The sequence below is a fragment of the Nomia melanderi genome, chromosome 8, assembly GCF_051020985.1.
Source record: "Nomia melanderi isolate GNS246 chromosome 8, iyNomMela1, whole genome shotgun sequence".
NCBI lineage: Eukaryota > Metazoa > Arthropoda > Insecta > Hymenoptera > Halictidae > Nomia > Nomia melanderi.
This window is the reverse complement of record NC_135006.1, coordinates 3,679,987-3,697,500: the sequence shown is the minus strand read 5'-3', so window position 1 is coordinate 3,697,500 and position 17,514 is coordinate 3,679,987. Positions and strand designations below refer to the sequence as shown.

Genomic DNA, 17,514 nt, shown 5'->3' with positions numbered 1-17,514 from the left:
GTTATCGTTATCGTTATCGTTATCGTTATCGTTATCATTATCATTATCATTATCACTATCATTATCATTATCATTATCATTATCATTATCATTACCGTTATCAGCATTATCATTATCATTATCATTACCGTTATCAGCATTATCATCATCATTTTTATCGAGAAATGTCCTTAGAGATAAGGTTCGCACGAAACTGAATCTTAATTCTAAAAAGTGCAATGCTTTTTCAGCCAAGCTACAGTTGAAATCGCTGAGAAACAAAATGGCCACCGCTGGAGAACGGTTTATGCTGTGGAGATCCGAACTTGATTGAACTTATACTAAGAAAACACTGCACTTTAATTATTTATTTCACTTATCTGTCTCGAACGCAACGTTTCACGGATTGGTGCACGCTTCTCACCCCAGATTAGGGTTATGGAATTAATCTTTCGCGTTATTCCGTGAAACGTTGTATTCCTACAGATACCTTTACGGATCTTGGATACGATTGGTAGCGAAGCAACATACCAACGAAAGAAATATACACTTTTACACGAATGTACAATTCCAAGATTCTGTAGAGTGAGACGTTTGGATAATGGAGGTTTCACCATATCTCTGCGTTATTTCTCTCGGACTAACCACCATTACTTTTTAATAATAGTCTACAATAAACTTAGTACCTATTATATTAACTATTTAATTACACATCGTAGAATATAGAAATGTCTACCTATATTCGAAGAATTTCTCATTGATGAAAAGTGTACGAAGTTTTCACTGCCTATTATTAATTCACCTGTTTTGTCGGAGAACCGATTATGCGATCGGAAAATTTCCGAATGAACAATCGTGTAAAGCGCTCGCGCAGTTATCGGCGAGCGTTTCTCTCGTAGCTCATACGTGTACTAGAAAAATGAAGCAGAAAAAGATTTTACTGTTTGTTATAATCAACACGATGCGAGACATATCGATTTATTATTCTTATATTATTTAAAAGATAAAAGGGACTTTTCATTTTTTCAGAGAAAACGTTCGAAGGAGAACTCAGTGTTTGCGGGAAAAGCTACGAAAAAGTGGTCAGCGGAGCTAAGAAAAACAGTTGGAAGCAACGGTGAAAGGGACTAAGAAAACCTGGTGGGGCAATTAGAAAGAACAGGTGGGTGAAAGGAAAGTATTCCCAGCAAGTTCAAAGAATTACCTTATGTTGATAATCATGATCTTGCCTGTTGTGCTAGGCAAATCGCGATTCTGATAATGTCCAATAATGATATCATTTTGACAGTTAGTTGAAAATTGAAGATCTTCTTCGCTTTTTACTTCAAATAACATAATATTTTCATTTAATATGGCACTCGTGATCATTTGACATACGCTATCGTGTCGGTTATAAAAAGAACATTTTCCTGTTTCACTTCATGTGTACTGGTTACGTTGGAAACGCTAGCTAATGATTGCGTGAACGCCTTGTATACGCGCAGAGAACGGAAGATTGCATTGAGCAGGTACGGTTAGGAGGAAATCATTATCGTACGCTTACCATATTCCGATATGCAGGGTGTTTCGTAATGAACGATACAATGTCAGTTATAGGGTTTTTTTTAAACAACAGCGAACCAAATAATCGTTACGCTCGAGAAGTTTTGGAGTTCGTGCGCTTTATACATGCCATTAATAGTGAGAATGGTACATGGAGAAATATAAAATGATAATGAATCGATATTATTTTCAAGAACATTCAAGTCATTTCTCGCTAGATACAAGTAATTTCAAGTAATTTTCTCGGAAAACTTGATCGTTGCGGGAAAGAAGTAAGTATTTTTCAACAATTAGTATATCTTCTGTCTTATTTTCATGACCGTAGAAAAATATTTCTTAATTTCGTACAAACGTAATTCGAAATTTAACATATACTTAGTCAAGTTTCATCATTACTTGCAGAATGGTTGAAATTATTTTTACTGTATGTTGTTAGGCTGCGGAGCCTTATGTGAATTGATTTTTACAGGTAAATTAACTTTTGGCTTCTGTTAAATCAAATAAAGTATTCGTTAATATTTTTTATTTACGTCTCTGTACAACGGAAAGAATGCAATTACCGTGTAGAGCATTCACGAATCTCACAAGCACATAAGACTCCGCAGTAGTTATAATTAATAAAAATGTCTGGCTTTTTAATCGCACCGAAAATTCTGAAACACCCTGCACGAATACAAAGACAACGATTCGGTGGCGTGCGGGAACACGCGAACGAATATATCCTTTTGCTTTTCTTCTTTAATAATAAATGGCTTTATTTAATAGAAGACTTTGTACATACGGATAATATACACAATTACAATAACTACCGATTGTGGATGCGTTTGCATTCCTGTTGAGGAGGTCGTACGACAATGTTGAGATAAAACAGGTGTTACATATTTAAAGAGCGAACTGAGTAGAAATATGTATATAGAAACAAATACGTGAACGGGCAACACGTGGTTTCTAACAACCAAAAGTATCAAGCTCGAAAATTCTAATTCTAATCAAACTTTCTAGGATAACAGAACACATTGCACTGAACAGAAACAATTTCTACAGTTAGCAGAAATTCACTGTCAGAGGGTGAAAATAATTTTTAAAGCTTTCGCGTGGAACTTGAAGTCTATGGAAGATATTGAAAAGGAGATTAAGGGAGAAGGTTGGTGGATGATGCAAATATGTGATTATAACTCGTGGTTGACAATCAAAAATGAAATACCCAACCAATTAAATTGTACCAATAACCGCCTTCGAAAAATGTTTGTCGTAAAATCAAGGAAGTATTGACCTTCGTCATAGATTAATAGCGGTTTACCGGTATAAGGGGCCAGTCCCAAAATCATCCACCATTCCTTTCCTAATCCTGCTCCGTAAAACTACCTACATTAATTCAGCTTTCTTCAATTTCTATGAAATTTTTGTAGCGCGTCACGCGAAGAGCATAAACATAGTTAATACGCAAATACAAAACGGAGGCCAAAAGTTCATTCTAGCCCTTCAGAAAACTTGTGCCAAAGGAAAGAAACGTTTCCCATGTGGTTAATCGTGTTCTGCAGTCCTACGAAGTTGCATTGCAATCAGAATGATCGAATTTGCAGCCTTTCTTTGTGAGCCAGCTTGACGAGGTTCGACCCCTACGGGTCGATCACTCGTTCCCCAGCGTGAGGACTCTCCTTTTTCGACGAAACGGACCACCGCCATGAGATCGGTTAGAACTCTGTCGTTCGTTGGCGACTGGGCGAATTTCTTCTAACAAATAATGCTGGACTCACCGATGAGCTGTGCCCCGAACGGTCCGCAGACGTTTCTCCTGACCGTCCAGCGACAAAGATGACGGGGACGTCGAGAACGACGGGTACCACTGCTAGTGGACCCATGAGGGCGGCGCGGCGGGAGTCGCGGCGCTGCTGGTCACATAAACGCCAGCGTTGCCAGTCGTTGCTCCTACTACGGTGCTCTGCGACACTGGACCGTTTTGTCCGACGCTTCGGTCGCCCACCTGAATCGCGTTTGTGCCCATCGCACCCTGCTGGAAATTGAAGTCCAACGTCCCATCCATCGACAGCTCATGCTTGATAACCTGGAATATAGATTTGATGCTCGCGTTAATGACTTAATTCGCACTCTCGAAGATGATGTCAGGAATTATGGACAGGTGGAATAGGGCAGGCTAGGGAGAGACGCTGGGAGGAGCTAAGAAATATTGATGAGAGAAATTATGATGCTTCGTTCGCGGAATATTTAATTAATAATCAATAGGTAGTTATGATCGGTCGTAAAAACGTTGAAGGTTCGACTGTGACGGATTTATTAATTTTTTCCCAAAAATGCGCGAGAAACAGACTTTAGTTATGCTCGGTAGAAGTGTATGATGTTGTTTTGTGGATTCGAAAACATCGAGGCGTCTAAAAAATTGGTTGTTCTCCTTTTTGTCAAAAATAAAATAAAAATGGGGCGTTGATGGAGAGTTGGCACTTGGAAGGAATGTGAGTCTGGTTTATCGAATGCCTCTTCTTACATGCTCTTTCAACGGTAATGTATTATTCGTAAATACAATCGCACAGTAATTAATTAATACCGTGAAATAAACAGTTCCATCAACGCACAGCGTGTGTAGTTTCCATTCAACAGGTTTGTATGTGCGTCGCTGCGTCGACAATTACCTTTGCGACGATTAAACGACGCGGATGAACTTCGTTGGACGAAGTTCTGTGATGTATGTGTTGAGTGGACTGTATCTTCGGGTCACTATCACACTAAGCGGTGAAAGCTGACCGGCCCACTGGATTGTGGGAAGTTTACTGTACTAGTGTTTAATAAGGAGTGTCGAAGTGTCTTCCCGTCTTCGACGTCGACACCTCGTGTTGGATTGTATGAGAGGTGCTAGAGGCGTATCCTTGCTATTTTCTAACTAACGCTCTTTAGCCACCCCCTTTCCTAGCGGGGTAGGGGAAATGTGTGTGTGGGGGGGGGGGGGGGGGGGTTTCTCGAAGGTTCGTTGGCTTGCGGAGATTTCCTACGGGTTGAAACCTATCTGTAAGGACCGGTATACACATGTTTGGCCGACCCTTAGGAAATCCCGAGTTTATGACCTGGTCGGTTATTAAGACGAAAGAAACAAAATTCTATGACTATTGTATGCTATCTAAGTTGACTAAAATAAATGTTTGCTGTCGCGATGGTATACATGTCGATTGTAGTAAATAAAACTCAAAAGTATTAAATAAGAATAAATGCGAAACTTAACTGTCTATCCCGTCCATGTCATAAACGAAACTTCGAGAATCTCTACTTACGGTGTTCCGTATAGGACGGAACAAGGTTACAGGGTAATACGATCATTTTCTTGCTTTTCAGATGTTACAAATATTATATATAGACGCGTCGAAGTTAGCTATTTCCAATTTGTACTGAAACTGCTTTCACAAATAAATGTTCATTTTTACAACTGTTAAATATTCTAACTTCATTTTCTTTCATTTTAATCACGAAAGATAGTTATTTTTAGTTACTTTTTTCTTATTCGTGGCTATTTATTCAAAGTATGTTATTATAAATTCCAGATAGTATTTTGAGTGACCAAATTTGCACGGTCCGATCCACAGAAAAAGTGAAAACTTACTTCTTCAACGTTGCAGTCAAATCCGCCATGCAACGACTCGATGTTGATATTCAAATCGTCAAGGATCGTAGAATTATTCAGCGCACCCAAATACTGTCCTATCATTGTGCTCGGTGTGGGTCCGCAAGTTGTTGGTGTTTGAGGTGGGCTTGCTCCCGTCGGTCCAGTTTGCGGTTGTTGTTGTTGCTGCTGCTGTTGTTGCTGTTGCTGTTGTTGCTGGCACTGTTGCGTTTGCATCATGAACTGTAGAGTCTGCTGTTGACTACTGCCCAGAGCTGTGGGACTTGGCTCGCTTTGCTGATAGGACGGCGACATACCAGCCACTGGACTTAGATTCTGACATTTTGTTTTCAAGCAGAAAAAGAGTATAAATTCAAGCAGACAAAAAAATCAACGAAGCATAACAAGCTCTTAAAAATGTTCACCATTTCAGAGAATTAGTTGAACAACGCAGAAGTTTCAAGTTGTTACGTATCTAAGCTGCAAACTTGAATTATTTTAGAGGACTGTTTAAGTTGTTAATAACTTAGAAGTTACAGAGTGTTAAGCATGAACATAATTGTTCCATTGGATACAAATTGAAAAGAAATTCTTGTATAAAGCATCTTGTTTGTAAAGATGTTAGGTGTGTCCATGAGCAGAATACGATTTTATTTTTTTTAAGACATATGTCCTCTAAATACTCGTGTATTATATTGGTAGTTACATCGGTAATTTTCTCACTCACCATTTGACAAGCGCACGGCTGCAGACCGTGGATCGGGCATCTCTGCTGACTCGCGGGCTGAGGTGTCGATTGCAGAGCGAACGAAGAGGATCCCGAGGAAATGCTGTTGCTCCTCTGATACTGGGTCTCGTAATAAGATGGCGGCGGACCGGTCTGCTGTTGATGGCTCGGTGGCGACGTCTGATACATTTGATAGGATTCCAGTTTCATCGTCTCCGCGAAGCTACCGGCTGCGTTCGCATTCGTCAGGGAAAAGAAAAAAATCAAATAAATGTTCATTTTCTTCGCGACCCTTTTGGATATAAAAATTTCTTGCTTTGCGTTATTCTTTGGGCTATCTGGAACGTTCTTGTTGATTTTATACAGTCATAGTGCATAAGAATTCGGCAAATAATATTCCACTTTTCACTGCTCGAATACTTTACTCGGATATGAATGAACAGTTTCATAATATTAAATTCAATAATGTTAATAACAATTGCATGTCGGTTATTCTATCTCGTAATTATTATATGATTATGTATCCCTTGCAGTTTGAATATAAATCAATAAAAGTCTCGCAAGAATGAAAGAAATCATAATAAGTACCTATATTTCATTTTTAATTTCAATGAATATTTTCAAACAAAATAGAAATTTTGCGTTACCTCTCGTTTTTGTAAACCGAATAGCAAAATTGAGGTGTTTCGTTCATGTACATTGTACATTGTACATTGTACATTGTACAGTTATAAATATTGGATTACATAAATGTTTACTGTATTTAAAAGTATTTATTGAATCAATTTTACTAATTTTCTCCACCTTAGGTAATTATGTTATTATAAATTATAAATGAAACAGTTCACTATATTCTTTTTACACATCCATAAACACGCAAGGTATTTACATAATCTATCCGATGTAAGTATGTATACATTTAATAATGCATTATAAGAACATCAATTTTTATAAGATCATTTACCTATATTGTATTTATCATAAATACATATGGCACATACTCTTTTCTAGCTACTAAAATTTAAAACTAATATTTTAATTTAATAGATATTAAACAAAATAATTTTAAATGATGAAAAACAACGTGTCAAGTATTTTTATGAGAATTATATCATAGGAGTTCTATTGAAATCAGCAATTCTTATTTACATATGTTCTTTTGTCAAATGTAATCATAAACTTCCCACATAACAATTAAATGGAATAACTGTTACGTAATTTTTATTTATTTACCTTTTGCACCAGTTTTATTCAATTTTATTAAAAAATTTGTAAGTTTTGCGTAACTTATTTAAATACATGAAACAGTTTTATATACACAGTTTATGAATTATTCTACATTCAATTTTTTGTTATCTATAGTTTGTAAGGCAACGTTAAATTTTGTTTTGTGTTCAAACTTTTTAACCCCTTGTCCTACAACAATGAGTGAGACTCGCGATGAAGATTTTCAACATGATTCAACAAATATATACATTACTCAGTTCATTCGAACTCAAAATAAATATTATTCCTCTGTAATCAACTATTATACTTAAAACGAAATATAGGCATAACATATGCTTAGAATTTTTCTCTTTTTCCAATAAATTATTAATGACAAAGTGGTCGTATTGGTTGGAGTTGAGAAAGAAATCATAGTCCAAGGGGTTAAATCACATACAATGTTACTGTTGTAGTATAGTATAAAGGAATAAATGATGATCAAAATAATGAACCTATATCTATGCGAAGAATAAAATAATTAATATTAATGCGTACCTAATTGTTCTGGGCTATAAGAAGAAGTGTATGCTGGTGTCCATTCTTGTTTTCCAGGGATTGCAGGGATTGGACTTAACCGACCGCAAGATGAGGCGTTGCTTGAAGCTCGAGGACTTAAATGAAAGGTCATTTAAATATAATTCAAACATGAATATAAAAAATAACTAAAATATAAGTATAAATATACAAAATTCATCGATTTTGTCGCACATTCATTTCTGGATTTAATTAATACTTGTTTTTTATTTTGTTGAACTTTGAACAGAATGTGGAAGATATTGAAGAATTTACAAATATTGCACTGTAAGTTATTTAAATAAATATATGTTAAGACCTCAAAAATTAAATTTACGTGACGTAAATTTACGCAGAAGCAACAAATATGAACATATGTCCTGAACAAGTCCAAACGTGTAAGTAAATACAAAATGTGTGAGAATAATGTATAAGTCAAAATTTTGTCTAGTTCATATCGATAGATATTGTTTGCGAACATTAAATAAGGCCAAAACGTATTAAATATACAGGACATTTATTCATACGATGCTTTCTTACCTATATTACTGTGTCAATTTATTGTTTGAAATATTGAGATATATTTATGAATCAACCTGTACATGCTATATCAAAGCACCCTATAACGAATTAATCTGTCCTAATATAAATGATATATAACATTGTGGGAGAAATTTGAACCTATTTTGCTTTTTACAATAACTACTAGGTGATTCTTATAGAGTTCCTTACCCTAAATACGAATCCGAAAACCAAATTGCTGGGTCACGTCGAGTTTTCGAAAAAACTGGGTTTTTGTAAAAACGATCGAATTTTTCAGAAAACCAAGTGTTACGTGAAAACCAAATACGATAGGCAGTTAAAATTTGTCGCAGAAAATAAGGGAGACTTGCCCGAACATGTAGCTATAAAAACATCAAATTATTTAAAACGGAACGATCGTGAAAAGCTTTGTCACAACTATTATGAAAATTTATAAAACAATTAAACATTATATATACATATAAGAAGTGACCGGGATCCAGGTCTATACAGCGCGTAGTCACGGCCCTTGCATAGTTGTGGCCAGCAAGCGATGGCCGTGTGACGCGAAAGTTCCGTGCACGCGCTCTTCGCGGACATTTTCTTACCCTGTCCCAAAGAAAAACCGATCTCACGTTTCCCTCGGGGGGTTCCTCTTCAGAAATGTCTGCAGAATCCAATAGCGCATAGCAAACTCGTGCTAACCAACCCAATTTTCATAGAAATGTAATAGAAGTGCATACAAAGTATAACCTTTTTTAAACTTTGATCATCATTTACAAACATTTAATGATAAGCAAAATTCAACATTTTTATAGCCACGTGTTCGGGGAAGTCTCCTTTATTTTTTGCGGCAAATTTTAACTGCTTACCGTTTTTAGTTTTTATGTAACATTTGGTTTTTTGAAAAATTCGACCGTTTCTACAAAAACCCAGTTTTTTCGAAAACTCGACGTGACCCAGCAATTTGGTTTTCGGATTCGTATTTAGGGTAAGGAACTCTATAAGAATCACATAGTGGTTATTGTAAAAAGCAAAATAGGTTAAAATTTGTTCCACAGTGTAATGTACATATCTACATATATTTAACACGTTGATCGCCACGGTGGTCATCGATGACCGAAGTTTCCAAATTGCTTGAAGACTGTAAGAAAACTGATGTCTATGTATCATAAGTAATTAGTAATTAATTATTGATTAGTTGGTATCGTAGTTCTCAAGCTACTCTATCATTTATGTATCATAACTAATTATATGATAGAGTAGCTTGAGAACTACGATACCAACTAATAAATAATTAATTCTAACACCATTTGTCTTTGCTATGAAAGAGTAATATCATACGAAACGAGAATAAAAGTAGAAGAAGAACGTAGAATAAAAGTTAAAGGAATTATCAATTGTTGCATTGCTCTGAGTTGGTTATAAACATTATGATTTTATGAGGCAAATTATTCGTTATAGTGTTCCTTCATTGTAAAGTCAGTCATTATGAGATACTCCACTTCGCAAACTATACAGTCTCAGCTTAGAACGTTAATTGTGTTTATCACAATTATGTTGGTAACGTATAAGGTTGTAGAACTACCGGAAATCAGGGGAGAGTTGAAAACCGCTTCCAGGTTGAAGAGGGCTGTCGGGGAAGAGATCGAGTCCCTCGTTCACGCTATTACTAGGACTGGGCGTCGCGTCGGCCTGCAAACCGCCGTTTCTTAGTACCTCGATCTTCTTCCTCACGCGGCCGCGTCGTTTCTCCAGTTTACTAGTTTCCATTGTGATAGCCCTGTGAAACACGACGAAACGCGTGGGACACTTTACACGCAACCAGCAGATACAGTGATGCTCGCTTAAATTCCACAAAATCTGCTCGGCTAAATTCCACTGAACCATCCCTACTCTTTCCTCACTTCACACTGTCTCGAGCTCAGTGTAACGTAATCCCAGTATACAGGGACAGAAAATTAACACAATGAGCAGAAATAGTATAGACGCAGACCGTCGAATCAAATATAAACATACAATGAAGAATATTTCAATTGTAATAATTTTAACCTTACTTTTTCTCATTTAGTTTTATCTATTTGGGGGAAATGAACCTTGAAATTCATTGATACTACATTTGTGAAGGTAAGGTTAAAATGACTGCAATTGAAACTTTCTTCATTGCATGTTTATATTTGACGCGTGCGACGTCGCTTTGAAGTCTCGCGACTCAACCCTCGATTTTCGGCGACCTGTGTTTATCCCGCTTCCGCTGATTATATCGCCTTTATCAGGCTGTGCTGAAGTCAGTTTCTGAAAGCAAATAGCTTCCTCCTGCTTTTCTGCTCGGTTAAATTCCACTGCTAGGATCCAAATTTGTGGAATTTAAGTGAGCATTACTGTTGGTACAGTGCAGGTCTCACGTCTTGAGCAAGGTCCGACAAACTACTATACGCCTCTCACGTTAGCTCCACCGGCCTTAGGTTTAACCCCTTGCCATACTTTAACGAGTTTGACTCGTGATACAAATTTTGGACCAAACATAAGTATCACGAGTCTGACTTGAGGTGACAACTCGAGTGAGATATCGATCGCCATAATTATGGCCCGGATTTTTCCCGGTTAAATGGTATAGCAACGGGTTAAAAGTGCACAGGGACAAGGGGAATTGTTGCACAACTCGGCCAATAACAAGGACGTGTCAAAACTGAGGTGTGATTGTTGCCATAATTACCGGGCCGAGCGCCGTAAGTGGACGTCTCTTCTTGCCCCGGTGCACTTTTAGCTTGTCGGTCACGGCTAAAAACGTGAGAGACGAACTGTACTTAGGAAAAAAAATGAAACGTCGGATATTTTACCTTCGACGAGAAGACTTGCCGGGCTTAGCATCGCGATTGATCATCCACCAAGAACTCTTACCAGTACCCTCGTTCTGAACCCGCATGAATCTGCTATGCAACGACAGATTATGTCGTATAGAGTTCTGCAAACAGAAAAAGAATGTATTGGTTAGACTGTATTCCAAATATTTCTCATTTTGCTAAAGAGGAAACTATTTTTATTACGATTACTTTTCACATTTTAATTTGTTAAAAATGAATTTTTGAATTCAGAGCAATTCTTAGTTAGGCCTTCATCGTCCTTTGGAGTAGAGAGATTTTCAACTCAATTTTCAATACACTTTATGTCGCACAATTTTGCAGAGCAAAATACAAAAAATAAAAAAATATAATATGAAGTTATTTAATTGAATCGCGTTATTATTGTTGCACGTTTATTTTGCTGCATGTCACCACATTGCAGTCCTTGATAAAAAAAATTAGGGCCACCAGTGATGCCAGCTTTGAGAAGATCAGCAATGAACCAGCAATCTGATTCTTCTCTGGTTGTTTCCGCATATCAATTTTGTATAACTCAGACTTAATTTCTTTGCTTAACTTTTGGTCTTAACACTATGATGAAGAAATTATTATTAAATTACCTTTTGTGGACTTTCAGCGTCATGATTACCGCGAAAAATATTAAAAACTATGGTGGCAGTAATTTTTGTCAAGTATTGTAAGTAACATCGTTTATAATATAGAAATATTTTCAAATAATAAATATTTAACGTGTTAATTACTGATGGAAATAATGATCATAAACAATCCCGGTAATAACGTATTTAACTTTCTTATTCAGTAGTAATAGATGATAATTTTAAAATATGAAAAAAGGCTTACACGATAACAAGTATTTTAACAGAATTTTTAATGTAGCACACCTTTTTTGAAGGACATTAATAGTATTTACTATATTCCGTTACCTATGATCATATTATTTCATGTTAAAATGATTAACAATTAAAAATCTCATGATCAGTAACAAACAGTTTGTGTTCTCTTAATTCCAGTATTATTATATGTAGTGTCAGTTGCTGTGTTTAGTGAAGCCTGTGTGTCAATTGTGTCAATTGCACTGCATACTAAAAACAATATAGGGTAGATGCAGGTAAACTAAATCACTTTCTCTTTGACAGTATAGAAATAAAAATTCTAAACAACATTAATAATAAGAAGTGAAAAAAATTTTTTAAACCTTTCTTTTGCAGATAAGAAACGAAAAGTGAGAAGTAGCATTTTCGACATAACAAATGCGAACTGGATTCTTATTTGCGTGATGCAATCTTGTGACCCGATTCACTTCGGTCTGCCCCACGCGCAATATTCAATGATCGATGCTTTTGTTCGAGAAAATCACAGTGTGTGACACCCTCGAAACAACCAAACGTGTTTGTTTAGGTGAGTGACCAAGTCTCTGGACCTTTATAACAATTTATCTGTTTTTAAAAAATTGTAAATGGAGCATCATATAATAAATTCGAAACGGATATTCAGCTTTCACGCTGTGCGTCATTCTTCACGTTCCTATCGCCATTTGGGAGCCGCTGTAGCTGAATCTTAAATGTTAATAATTTGGAAACCGAAGCACCATTTTGTCACTCTTGATCTTCGTATTAATTTAGCTCGAAAAATCCTTCCGAAGAAATAATCGAACACACTCGTGCAGTATAATGTCAGCAAATATTTGACACGATTAATTTTATATAACGAGTCCAATTATCTTCTATTACAAGACAATTAGCTTATAATATCTACATCGTGAAAAAGTATAATTATGGTTCGTAGGAAAATCATATAAAAATTTAATACCTTTCAATCTTTAACTTCTAACTGGCGACCAAGAGGAATGTAGCACGGAAGATGTAACACGTGTCTTCTAAAAAAGGTGTTATAAAGTCATATAAAATTTAGAACGCATAAAACAAGAAATATTCAGAACGACTAAATAAATAAACGTATACAGTGCACTAAAGTCGACGGTCGTGCGATGATAGTCCAATAAAGTCGGTGCTCAGCCATACGGATGCACTTAATGGCCTTCGACTGCTGACGCTCGTACCGAAGGGATTAAAATATTTTTCAAACAAATTGTTAGTTCAAACACTTCTTGCGTAGTTAAACTCGTTAAATTAAAGAAGAATATACTTTTTGTGCTTAACCGAAATAACTCTTTCCACGCTCCACGAAGGTGTTCCATTAAAATCACTGTTTCAGACTCGAATAATGTCTCCAGATAGAATAACTTCTCGTCCCAATACCGTTGAACCGTAACTCGTCGATAAAATCTCTTTCTGATAATTATTTTCTGAACGAAACATACACGTATATATTTCGTTCAATTTTTCAGTGGAACCTATCCGTTTCGTTCTCCTGCAACAATATAATTTCAATTTCACCGAAATTTACGACTCCTCTTCCCAAGTACATCTCCTCTCTTCACCGACTGTCTCGACGCTATCGATATTTCGATCCCAGCTTCTTTTACTGTCTTACATTCGCGAGTAACACGACCAACTGAAATCTACACGGGCGATTGCATTGTCAGGCTCGTTTCGTACCGTGTACAAAATCGATCCAAGGACTGAGTCACGAGAGATAGGTTTTATAATACTGTCCCTCGTAGACAGGGACATGTTCCTCCTGGCTTGTTCATTAGGCAAATTGAATCGGCTACGGTGCTCCGGTATTTCCTCCCAAAAATTTTCGGAAAAGCTTCTACCCTAATATGAAAGTAGCGTCGCGAAGCGATAACAATTTCCCTTCGTCTTCGTCTTCGTCTTCGTCTTCGTCTTCTATGCAGAGAAAAAGAGAGAGACAGAGAGAGAGAGAGAGAGAGAGAGAGAGAGAGAGAGAGAAACCTAACGGGGGTAGCTTTTAAGCAAAGAGGGCACGATACCGCGACAAATAAAAATTACTTTTTCGAATTTCTATGGCAGATGGGAAAGAAACGGTACCAGCTTTTCTTTCTGCAGCGCAAAATTTGCTCATTCGTGTATTCGTTTAATACAGGATACACTCTCCGTTTTTCTATTTTCATAAGAATGGAAAAGAGGAAGAAAGTGTTCATGCATGATGAATTCCTGCTTTTTATATTTTTGTCCTTTTCTTGTACCTATCTTTTATACATCATGAAACAGAAGATACTTCCAGTTTTAAATGTATGATACAATCCGTAAGGTTGGAATTATCAGTAGATTCTGTAATTGTTCTATCGAAGTTTTCTATACAAAGTGCAAAACTATGTGTAGAGAGATTATAATACGAATTATACAGACTTCTATTTTAGTCATTTACAAGATTTATTATTGACTTATACAATTGTGGAGTTTGAATTGTTACTCATTTAGATTGTACAGAAATAACTGATCATTGTACAGAATTAAATAATTGTCAGTAAATAATACAGTAGAACATATCATAAAACTGACAATTAACGTTTAAGTTTAAAATGATCGAGGCAAACTAACTTATTTTATCAAGAGCCATATTAAATTCATTTACAGTTGAGTTAGCAAAAAATATACAGAGATAGAACGCATCTAACTGGAGAAGATTCTTTCAAGACATCGTCAAATCCTTTTTTTTACCATAATTAATACTAGTATAAGTATACATATATCATATTTTCATATTGTGGAAAGCTACAAAACAAAAAATGTCTATAAATTATATACTAAAACATAAATTACATGTTCTAATAGAGATAGTCAGTATCAAGTGGTGAAAATGTAGTTCTACGCGAAAAGATAGATGGAATACATAAAATAGAAATTTTTTGGTCAAGTGCTAGTCGTTCGATAAATTAGGTGTCCATATTTATTTATTATATTTGTATATTTTTAACTAACAGTATAATTATCAAGAAAGTATTTTACGCATGAAATTAAATAAATAACGTAGAATCAAATATTTTAATTCCAAGCCTTCACAAAATTTGAAAGAATACTATTGGCAGTTACTACTAATTACTAAATATTATTATAGTTATTTTAGTCAACAATACAGATTCCTTCAGCACATCTTAAAACGGAATTTTTTTTAATAAAGGTTCAAATGAGAAAATATTATTTATTGCATATTTTTTACTTCTGTTCTCATGTTTAATGATGATTATGATTGTGATATTTATTGAAACTTGTAACCGTGAACTGTGAATATCACATTTTAATTTGTAAATAAAATCCTATTTATTGCAATTTGAAACGAAACGTGTATGAAACACTACTACCTCAGTACCTGTGTTTCCAGCAAAAGCTATTTTCACAAACTGTTCTACAAACTGTCAAAGTTGATGTATAATATCTGACTGAGTAACCGGCAAAGCGTACAGAACATAGCTAATGCCGGCAGTACTTCGATCTCAAGATCATTTTTCACATTTCATGTCTCGAGAATGGCTTGTGTGAAACATACATACAAGTAGATTGCGATTTCTGAACATTTCCATAACATCTACAAGAATATGTGACGAAAAATATGAATTCTCAATAAAAAATTTCAGCCCAACCTTTACAATTCTGAAAATCATCACAAAATCAAATAAATCTGATCACACCAGTATGACCAGGTCCTTCTTCGCAGTCCATACCTTCAGTTGAAGGACTTTTCCGTATGTTCCATACTTTTCGAGACAATAATTCGAATGCTTTGATTATATCTCACATAAAATGAAAACTCTCCTCAAATTTTCATTTACTCGGACCGTGAATCGGCCAATTAATCGGATAATTGGGATTCTACTGCATTATGAAGCCAATATTTCGAATTTACGCGGATGCGAAAGAATAAATTCGTTTTGGCACTCGTTACTTTCACTGCATACTTTAGCCGAAAACTTGACCGATCGTTTCACAGAATACGTCGAGCCGCCGGTCGCCGTCGAAAAGCTGAAGTATTTATTGACGAGGCGTTGTCGCGAGTACCGACGAGGACACGATTTTACGATCGATTCGCATCGCCGATTCCTTTTACCTTTTGCGTGGTGATAGACCTCATAGGGTTCACGACGGCGATTCCAGCTATTCGAGTCGTTCAGTCGCTGACTGTACGGTAGAATTTTACAGCTCTATCATTTCTCCGCCCTTATCGACCGTACGCCTAGAAGATGAGGACATTTTTGGCGCCGTCGTTCTGATTTTTAAATCAACTCCGAAGATCCCCGTCCAGCGAGGATCAGTAGAAATACTATATAAATGTACTGATATACGTTCACTGAACGAATTTCAGACTTTTGGCATGGGCCAAAAGGATATATAGGAACAGTTACTTTATTCAATATTATTATTGATTATTTAACACGTCTGCGATGACGCTTCATAATGTGTGACGCTGTTATATCGTTGGTAGTTTTCGAGAAATGGTTAATATATATTTGTCGTATGATATATCCTATTATCGATATGGCTCTATCAAAATATCACACGTACATGTAATTTATTTAGAATGCTACGTTTAGTTTATTTATTATGTTTTAAATCTGTAAAAATTATATAAATAACGTTTGAAATTAAATTCCACATTAACTGTGTTATCATAATATATTCTAACGAGAGGCTAAAGCAGAACGAAGAAGAAATACATGTTTATCTGAAAAAATAAATTAATATAATTTATCATTAAAAGGATTAGTATTATTTTGATTTTAAGATAACATGTACACTCGTCGTACGCAGTTCACCGGTTAAAGTCTTTCTTACGAGTCTAACACAGTACTGTATTGTAAAGGGATGAGAATCCTTATCGTTTCTACAGTTACACATCTCTCGCTGTCTCCTTCTCCGTATGTTTTTAACGAGTTCATCGTGTACCAGAAACAAATAATAATAAAACATTCATAAGACAGGCCTGAAAGAATCACGATTCGCGTTTTGCTCGGAGCGACGGCAAGCGACTAACACTCAGTTTACGGGAATACCGTAATTTCACGGCAGGCGCTTTTCTTGCATATCGGTACACTATTCGAAGCAGGAAAGTGATCCGATGTTGGTGGTGGTTCCAGGGGAAGGGGTGAGGTGGGAAGGGGAGGGCGCGTAGGATAGGGGTGGAGAAACAGGGGGCAATCGAGAAACGGGTTCCATCGAAGTGGCTCGTTGATTCTGGCGGGAGCAGTCGGCGCTCTCGTGACCGTCGATAAACTCCAGCACTTTCGTCAAAAACCGTATAAAGTCTGCAGAAACAGCCGCTCGTACGCCGGTGAAAGGAACGGAACGAAGATGGGGAGCTCCGATGTGGAGCCATCGGGGTTCGGGGGTGGTTATCTCGCTCTCGAATGGACTGTATAACGCGCAATTTATGGAGCATACACTTGTCCCGACTGTCCTGCCGCGGAACGTCCACTATCTTCCGCGGGGGCGACGCGATAACGGAATTCGAAAGTCGTTCCTTTGACGAAAGTGCGAAGACGGTCCGTTTAAATGCTCGCCGATGCGTAATCCAGAATGACCGCCGTCAAGACAAACACGGGATTAATTGAACGGCTGCATTAACCTTCTGCG

At 36.6% G+C, this 17,514-nt stretch overlaps 1 protein-coding gene across 4 annotated transcripts in view; it reads right to left on the bottom strand.

The window, feature by feature from the left end:
• Nucleotides 1-295: 295 nt before the first annotated feature.
• foxo (forkhead box, sub-group O) overlaps nucleotides 296-17,514 on the bottom strand; it is a 261,110-nt gene continuing 243,891 nt past the window's right edge. For all 4 annotated transcript variants that reach the window (XM_076370299.1, XM_076370300.1, XM_031975967.2 and 1 more), the window contains exons 3-8: nucleotides 10,997-11,121; nucleotides 9,745-9,939; nucleotides 7,617-7,732; nucleotides 5,856-6,085; nucleotides 5,129-5,464; nucleotides 296-3,586 (exon numbers count right to left, since the gene is read on the bottom strand). In XM_076370299.1, coding sequence (XP_076226414.1) covers nucleotides 3,371-3,586; nucleotides 5,129-5,464; nucleotides 5,856-6,085; nucleotides 7,617-7,732; nucleotides 9,745-9,939; nucleotides 10,997-11,121 — 1,218 coding nt within the window. In that variant the 3' untranslated portion in view covers nucleotides 296-3,370. The remainder of the gene's footprint in view (nucleotides 3,587-5,128; nucleotides 5,465-5,855; nucleotides 6,086-7,616; nucleotides 7,733-9,744; nucleotides 9,940-10,996; nucleotides 11,122-17,514) is intronic.